Raw genomic sequence first — 9,086 nt, 5'->3', positions numbered from 1 at the left:
TGTTGTGATGCATAATAGTTTCCTCAGAACACTTGAACTTTCTCTCTCTCTCATCTTTTTTTTCCGCTGGCCCCGCCCACGGACTCTGTCGCTCTCCTCCTCTTCCTCTTCCTCCTCCTCTTCCGGTTTCTGCTTCCGTCTGTCTCTCCCCCCCCCCAGCTCTCTGCGCCCACCTCCTTTTCACCCCCCCCCTCCAGTTCTCATTTTAGTTTCGTTTACCTCAGGGATGCTATATAGGTCAACCCACACACATCTTAGAATGTACACCGGCAAGCCCCCCCACACCCCCTCGGCCGTCTGTGAGGGTGGGAGGCTGGAGGGGTCGTGTGTCACGCCGGAGACGCTGTCGCTCTTTGGGGGGTTGAAAAGGCGGAGGCCGGCCAGCCTCGTTTCCAGGCACGTCCGTGTGCAGAGTGGGCTGAGAAAGACGCTTAGTGTTGCAGTTTTGCCCACATCCTGGTAGACGACGGAGAAACAGACGGCCGGGGTTTGAAAAAGCGCACCGTTTGACCACAGAGTTGCATGATCCTCGCATTAGGAGTTAAGAACTGCATTATCAGTTCAATGTTGTCGTCGTTCATTGTTTATCAGAGTAAATGCCTAAACCTCTCTCCCCCTCTTTCTCTCTCTCTCCCTCCCTCTCCTTCCTCCTTCTCTCTCCCTGCTCCTTCTTTCTCCCTCCCTCTTTCTCCCTCCCCCCCCTCTCCCTCCCTCCTCCTTCTCTCCCTCTCTCTCTCCCTCCTCCTCCCTCCTTCTCTCCCTCCTCCTCCCTCCTCTCTCTCCCCCAGGTCGTATTACCCAACTGGTCAGGGGCTTCTCCAGCACGTGGAAGCAGTCTGTGGAGGCTCTGAGTCAAGACGTCATGAGGTCCTTCACCAACTTCAAGAACGGAACCAGCATCATACAGGTATCAACTGCCTCCAATCCTCCGACCGGTTCCACTCCCGAGTACTACGGTACCACCACCCGCCTTTAACGTCCTCTCTTAACGTCACGTCTCCTCCGGGCCACCAGGGGGCGCTGACCCAGCTGATCCAGTACTACCACGGCTTCCACAAGGTCCTGTCCCAGCCCACCTTCCGCAGCCTGGCCGTCCGCTCGGAGCTCATCAACCTGCACCACCTCATGGTGGAGGTCAAGAAACACAAGCCCAACTTCTAACGCCTTGACCTCACGTAGCTTCGGGGGGGAGGAGGAGGAGGGGAGGGGCGGGGCGGGGCGGGGCGGGGAGTGTTTGGGACGAGGCCTGTATCTCCATCATGACGTTTGTGGTATGTATCATGTGGTATCATACATACCAAGGTCTGATCACTCACACACACACACACACACACACACAGTGACACCTGTCTTTCATGGTCGTAGGGATCTTGTCTGTGTGAGCTGGGTTGAAGCAGCCCTCGTCATTCCCAGTGGCCTTTGCTGTGAAGTGTCTCTCTTCTCTGTAACCTTTGAATGTTCTGTACATAGCTTCTCTGTAGATGAAGGCATTCCAGTCTGTATTCTGAGTCTAATATCATCTCAAATGATGTAACTAGCATCAGTCAAGACCACTTTCTGTAATATTTTGAATTCTTTATTAAATCAACTTAAAATACACAAACAATGGCATTTCAATAATTTACTGTCAAACCACACAGATCATAGTCATCTTCTCCAACACACAAACAGGGCTGACAAATCTTCATGCTCACAGATAGAACTCAAATCAAAAACCGTTAAAATAAAGTGCCTTTCAGAAATATAACGATACCGATTAGTGGTTACTGTACATAGTCCATTTATCACAGAACCTGTCAAAAGCAAAGTCTGGTCAAATTGCATTTCTGCTCCAGTGAGGTGATGGGGTCAGGAGAGGAAAACCAGAGAGCACTGAGAAGGTGCGGCACATGCGGGTCAAAGGTCAAACCATTCACCCAGCCACCTGCACTCACACAATACAAACATATGGTTGTGATGTCACATCCTCAAACAGAGGCACTACAGGTTCACCCGACGATCATTCCAGGGGTTCCACCCATCGTTACTCAAGACCCAAGTGTGGAAGTGCATGCGTTGATGTTAAGTTATTTTTGTATCATCTTGTGTTTGATATGCACTAGTACACTCAACAAAACCGCACGCTTTCAAATGCTCAGTTGAGGAGACTGGTGGAATCTCCCACTCCTAATGTAGGCTATGCACTGCACAAAAACATGGGGCATCAGAAGTAGATGGGCAATGTGGTCAAGATGATTCATGTTTAGAAAAACAGGCGTCTTTTATTGTGCTGCCTGCGAGTTTGAGTTAGTTCGACTCCCGCGGTCTCTACTCAGCCTAATGTTAGACATATGGGGAAAAAAGGAGGAACGAATCGTCGAATCTCTGGTTTGAATAGGCGAATCTGATTCGACTCACAAAATAAAGGCGTTGACAGCCCTAGTAAATATGTCAATTATTTATTTGCTATTATCCTATTTTCTGGTCTGGATGTTTTACTCAAAAGGTTGCTTCCTGTCTCCCCTCAGAAGCTCTCAGGACACCGTGGCCGTATCCTTCATTTCTCTGGACTCGTATTTACCTGAAATCAACTTGACCTAAACTCTAGAAAAAAGCTGAACAACGTGCAAAACCACACACAACTGGACCCGACATGTAGAACAAGCACGGCTCACGCTGACAGAACCTTCCAGCCCTGGCTGGTGTGACCAGAACTGGGTCCGCTAGAGCGTGAGCAGAGTGAGCAGAAGACCGAGAACAACGAGCAGAGAGGAAGAGATGTTCACGGTGCTTTTACCTGAACGGAGAGAGAGAGAGAGAGAGAGAGAGAGAGGACAAACGCGTTCATAAGGTTCATAATATGAGATGTCCATCATCACTATGGCTCCATGCATTCATCTGTAATCGTTTTGGATTGATAATGATTATCATGCACTCTTAGGGGAAAAAGCGTTTCAGATAGAACTGTTTTCAGGTCAGACAGAATCATTTTGCGTTCCAAACGGACCCTGGTCAGACCTTCTACATGTCTCGCACTTTTTTCTGTGTATGTCGCTTTATATATTCCTTCCTGTTATGTTTTGGTGCAGATATTGTGGAGTTTCAGAGTTGAGTCTCTCTTACCCACGAGCTCTGCTTGTCTGTCCGGGAGTTTCGGAGGCTTCTGAAACTCTGTAGAAAAGGAAGGTTTTACATGTTAGCTGTTATATATACTTATATATATATTTTACATGTTAGCTGACATATATTAGACACATATTTTTGCTATCTAAAACTGCAGGTAATGCAGATGTTCATTTGAGTGCATGTAAAGTAGAATCAAATACATGCAAACAGAAATGCAGTAGACTTAATCATGTGACTTCAGAAAGCCATTAGGGTTCATTGCACTCTGAATCCCCATTGCAGCCAAATTACTTCCTGTTTTCCATAACTGCCAACTGAAGAACATAAAATTCCTCTACAGTATGAACATTTGGGTAAGGATTGTTGTTTATAAAAGGTTTTTTTATTCCTCCCAAAGGTTCCCCTCCCTCTGTGGCCGTCCCTCTGAAGAGCCCCTCTGTGGCGTTGGGAGTGTCTCTGCAGGCGTCTTACCCTCCACAGAGAGCAGCAAGGTGCTGACGGCCAGGCCGTGCGAGTCCAGCACCTTGTAGGTCCCTGCGTCACCCCGGGTTACGCCCCGGAGGACCAGCCAGTGCCCCGGCCTCTCCTCCAGACGCCGGCCGCCGGTCGTCTCCTCCCCCTTCATCCACAGCTCCGCCCAGTCCGAGACGTTGGCGGGCTGGACCACCACCCGCACGGCTCCGGGGGTGTGGAACGTCAGGAACAGGTCCTCGCCCACCCCCAGGCACAGCTTGGACTTGTGGTCTGCGGGCGGCGTGGGGCGGAAGGAAGTAGTAGATGTGTTTTTCAGTGGAGGTCATGGTTTTGACCAACGTCAATGGCGTGTGTGTGTGTGCGCGTGTGTTAATTCTGAAAGTTGAAAACGATCATTTAGCCTGACTTATTTTGCGTCCACTTCTGTAAATACGAGCAATCCTAATAAATTGGCTATGGTTATAATATCAGCGCGGCAGAGCAGAATATAAGCTTTTACCGTGGACAGAGAGCTGGACACCCTGGATGAAGATCCTCCTCTTCATCCTGGCACCGTCCACCACCACGAAGCTCTCGTAGAGCCCCACATCCTGGAGCTGCACGTCCCTCACGATCAGCGAGCAGTCGCCCTGCTCCAGCCTCCCCTCGGGGACCTCCACCCGGCCCGCGAACTCGCTGGCCTGCCACCGCTGCGCCCCCTTCTGTTCGAACACGGTATCGTCCGGGGTCTGCCACTGGACGTGAGAGACGGGAACTTCGATTCCGTTCAGCTCCGACGTCCAGCTGCACGGGAGGACGGCCTCGCCTCCCACGGCGCAGGACACGGACACCGCCACCGAGGAGGAGCCTGCGAGATGAAAGGCAATCGCGGGGCTATAGGTTTAGTGATTGATACGAGGTCAAGTTCATTTGCCGTAGTCTATAATAAATTATGACGACACTAAACGGTAGAGAGATGTATCGTAGCTAATTGGGTAGAGTTACTGACCAACACAGCTGACCATCAGGAGACAACAAAGATGTAGGCCTATGGAACACCTAAGGAGAACAACATGGTTAGACAACATCATGACAACTACCCAGATGATCATCAAAACTTTTCCCTTGGTTAATGTGGTTTCCTTTCATATCTGTGAATATCATAAAATGAATCAGGAATAGACCTAGATATGTAGCTTATAATTTGGTGATGTAGGCTACTGTAGTCTCCCTTGAATTCACTGGCGCTGTAAACCAATCAGAAAGCTGTTGCCAGGCAGCATAGTCCAATGAGTTTGAGTTTCGTTTCCTCAACAGTGACATAGCATGGACCTAATACATCCATGCACGGACCGCACTCGGGGAAACGAAACTTTTTAACTTAGAGCAGGTGCATAGGCTACCGGCGTTTTAAGTTAATGCGGATTGTTTGCATGTTAGCCACTGCAGTTGTGAAACTTCTACCAAGCCCGCTGTCTCTACTGTTAAGCATGGTGTAGTGTGAAGACAGAAAATAGCCTAGTTCCAATAAGACAGATAAACAAAATATATATAGGCAAAAAATAACCTCATTCGGACCTAATATCTCTGATTTAGACTCAGTATTTCTTTGACAACATACAGTTAGACAATTTTCCTCCTTACCTGAATTGATGGAGTGACGTCAGTGAGCCATACACTGCCATGGTGTCAGATTGGAGCTGGATGTCTCCTCCTCAAAGCGCGTCTAGTGCAGAGTGGCTCCCTGCAGCCACCAGCGGCATATATTTATTTCAGAAACGAAACTTAAGGAATTGGATACTCAACTCCTTCTCTCGAATTCGTTTTCATTTCACACATGGTTCCTCATAACATCAGCGGAAAACGCATTTCACTTTGATAGGCCTGTTTACGGTACAACCCCCCCCCCCCCCCCCCACAAGCACTCACTTCAACGGTGGTCTTAAAATAGCATTATCAACCTCAACCTGCATTCCATCTACTGTATTAACAGTCCACAGCTAGTCGGGTTCCCCATATGGTTCTGCTGTCACAATGGGAGAACGTGTCTGCATACTCCTCTGTTTGTGTAAGTGAGATGTTCATTATAAAGGCACATGCTTGTGATCATTATTGATTTATTGGTTGATTGATTAATTGGTTGGCTTATTGATTGATTTATTGAGCCCCATGTTGGGTGCAGCTACAGTAAGCATTGCCTATTATTGTACATGGTACATGTAGCCATGTAACACATATGTATTTATTTATGTATTATGTTTTGTATTCATTCACACACACACAAAGACAGCCTGCAGGTCTGTAAGTGTGTCACACAGCTAGCTGTTGTGGATGTATGTATGTATGTAGCCTATGTATATGTATGTATGTATGTGTGTGTGTGTATGTATATTATACATATTTATACAGATTGTATGTATGTATGTACATTTTATGCATATTGCATGTATATATTTCTTGTAGGCTACTATGTTTTTTTTTTTTTTTTTTTATTCTGTATATTCTTTGATCTGTGCTGTGCATTCTACTTTTATTTATTATTATTAAAGTTCATCTTATCTTCTCTTATCCTCCAGGGGTGTGTGGGCTCTGCGTGGTGTCTGCCTCTGTGCGGTCGGTCCAAGTGGGTCAGAACATCACCCTGCCCTGCAACCTGACGGCCAGTCCCGGCTCTGAGATCACCTGGTACCAGCTGCGGTCCGAGGACCTTCTGCCCCTGCTGACCGTTAAACGGGATAAAGTTGACAACAGCCCGGCCGTCACTCAGAACTCAGAGTTGGATCACTACCAGGCAGTGCTGGGCGATATCTGTCCGGGCAGTCTGCAGATATTAGCCGTGAAGGAGACGGACCAGGGACTCTACTTCTGTGCCGGGCGCGGTGTCGGAGTGTGGAGGTTTCAGAAGGGCATTCGTCTGTCGTTGTCTTGTAAGTGCTCAGTTTGTTAATGATGCGCTTCACCCATGTCACACTAAACCTGCCAGTCTGCTCCAGGCAGGTTTAGAAGAAGAAAAAGATTTCCAGCCGTCTTTGACTTTCCGATAAAGAAAAACAATCTGTTAGAAATAGAAACACAATAAGCTGTGTGGTAGTGTGATGGGGAACACATATGACGGGTCCTATGTTCCCCGGGTCCTATGTTCCCCCTGAAAAAGGGTTCAATGTTCCCCCCGAAAAAGGGTCCTATGTTCCCCGGGTCCGATGTTACCCCCGAAACGCTAAAGAAAAACGTGATTATGCCATCGCATGTTAATGCCAAAATGGGAAGATTATGCACCTATTTTAGAAAGGTTGCATTTTCACCACAATAATCGCAGAATACCGTGCAAAATATGCGAGGCTTGCATGATTTCATGCCCGCATTATTTCACATCAAGTTTAAAAAATGTTGCATGTTAACTTGACATGGGGTAGCCTATAGCCTGTGATGCGCGACGCATATCGCCTCAGTAGGCTACCCAAAGCAGCTCTGACTATAATTTAGGCTATTCTAGATTGTAAGGCTAGCCTACTATTGGTTTTATGTCAATGAATGGAGAAGCTGCTTGATGCCTTCGTGAAGTTGACAGTGTCCCAGTCCAAACCCATCCTGCTGTGAGTTGGGATCTGGCTCATGAGAGGCGCAAATCCGTTGGGGGAAAAATCTCCGTGGAGAGAGGATCCACTCGCAGTAGAAATTATAGTCACTCACTCAACCACTATGCGCTTGAAATAACTGAACCCTTTTCTGTGGGGAACATAGGACCCGGGGAACATAGGGATGACCCCGTGTGGTGCTGATGATTAACTAAGGAGGATGTGTGAAAGCCTGGGGTCCTGAGATGAGTCACACATCAACTTTAATACAGAGCTCTGGGTGGGCTGCATGCAATCACAGCAAGCTGCAAGGGAAAATACCAAGAAACATTACATTACATTACAGTCATTTAGCTGACAGTAGTAGTAGTAGTTCTACTTAAGATAATTGCATTTAACATAGGAAAAGCCAATGTAGCCTACTACTACTTGCCAGAACTCAGAAGTGCATCTAACAAAAATAGCTTGGGCTATTGTCGGCTAAAAAATAGACCGGTGAATTGAGGGCTACATCATGGCTAGCATAGACCGTGTCAAATATATTCAACTAAAAACCGTGTAACTACACGTTAACGTTGCTTACATAATGTAACATTATACATCTTGCAAGTGTAACCAGGTATTACATAAAACCTATAATTTCCTGCTGAAACAAGTCTACAGGGTCTAGGATCACTACAGCAAGAGTCCTGGGTTGGAGTATGAAGGAGGATAATAATTATGAAGACATACAACTATTTCCTCACTTACGGGCTGTGGGGATACTTAGTTTGAATCAAACACCGGAAACACAGGTTTTAGAAAAATATTATTATTATTTAGAAAATATTAGATTTGTCAAAATCACTTAGAATCAATTAACAACCCTTATACAATATTATTGTTCCACATCCAAAATGAGATGGCCACTCAGAAATAACATAAATGCAAAATAAAATAAAGAACCTATAGCTGCAGCAATATCAAGGTTATTTGTTGTGCACAACCGTGTCCCACAGTGTTCTGAGCCACTGGTGCTCGGAATGGTCTTACTTCTGATTGAAGAGAAATCTTCCTAGTGTCCTTTGTTTTGAAGCAAAGGAGCCAAATGCTGGCGCGATGTCCAGACAGTCCAAGCAGTCCGCATGCACCCGTCACGTGAACCCACAAAGGTCCCGTCTCTCCAGCGCAGATGTCGCAGCAGCACACAGTATGGTCTAATACAGAAGCAGGCTTTCAGACACACAATTCTGTGGTAGACACACCAACTACTTGGGAATAATATACTCTTTCAATAATTTCTCTATAGGCTACGCAGCAGAACTTTCCCTCTTGTCACCCATCAATCCTTTCTCTAAAACAGCATGTGCACGCAGGTGCAGCTGTATAAAGCTAGGGGGCGCTGCCATAAAGAGATGTTCATTATACCAAATATGCAGCAGGCCTATAACTTAGATGAAAATTAGTATACTTTATGTCAAGTTAGTGTCTGAAATGTATGGTATGAAGATATATAAGCATTGATAACTAAACCACTTTTGTGGGTGGGTTACACAAGCAGCGTAGGCGAAACCGAATTCTAACCATTTAAAAAAATATATGGCTAAAAGTGGGCTAAGCTAAACCGGCTATATCTGGTATATGCTTAGCCTAGACGTCTATTAGACGTATTTTGCTTGCTGGGTTCTTTCTAAAACAAGTGATGAAGAGCATAATCTAGTGCTGAAGGTGCAAGAATAGCAGCAATCTAAAATACAATATGTGCTTAAGAGGGAGAATCCTGGTAGTACTTCTTGAAGAGATTTGAGAGTTTGCGGTGAAAGATGGGCAGCGACTCTGCTGTCCTAACGTCAGTGGGCAGTTCGTTCCCCCACTGCAGGGCCAGGATAGAGAAGAGCCGTGACCGTGGGGCCAGGACAGAGAAGAGCCGTGACCGTGGGGCCAGGACAGAGAAGAGCCGTGACCGTGGGGCCA

The 9,086-nt window shown here is 46.7% G+C and overlaps 2 protein-coding genes across 2 annotated transcripts in view; one reads left to right on the top strand and one right to left on the bottom strand.

Annotated features, from left to right (window-relative positions):
- vps52 (VPS52 subunit of GARP complex) overlaps positions 1–1,846 on the top strand; it is a 17,901-nt gene extending 16,055 nt beyond the window's left edge. Inside the window, exons 19-20 of the mRNA XM_084461133.1 lie at positions 789–907; positions 1,015–1,846. Of these exons, the coding sequence (XP_084317259.1) occupies positions 789–907; positions 1,015–1,161 (266 nt within the window). The 3' untranslated portion in view covers positions 1,162–1,846. The remainder of the gene's footprint in view (positions 1–788; positions 908–1,014) is intronic.
- Positions 1,847–1,975: 129 nt separating this feature from the next.
- Positions 1,976–4,583, bottom strand: LOC311328010 (uncharacterized protein; the record flags this gene model as incomplete). The annotated part of the gene is made up of 6 exons (XM_084461121.1): positions 1,976–2,081; positions 2,165–2,776; positions 3,103–3,150; positions 3,577–3,849; positions 4,079–4,426; positions 4,568–4,583. The coding sequence occupies 5 exons, from the start codon at positions 4,581–4,583 to the stop codon at positions 2,703–2,705; spliced, it is 759 nt and encodes a 252-aa protein (XP_084317247.1). The 3' UTR covers positions 1,976–2,081; positions 2,165–2,702.
- Positions 4,584–9,086: the final 4,503 nt, after the last annotated feature.

This window comes from Borostomias antarcticus (genome assembly GCF_949987555.1).
Source record: "Borostomias antarcticus genome assembly, chromosome: 36".
NCBI classification, from domain to species: Eukaryota; Metazoa; Chordata; class Actinopteri; order Stomiiformes; family Stomiidae; genus Borostomias; species Borostomias antarcticus.
The sequence above is the reverse complement of the archived record's forward strand: the minus strand, read 5'-3'. Positions and strand labels throughout refer to the sequence as shown.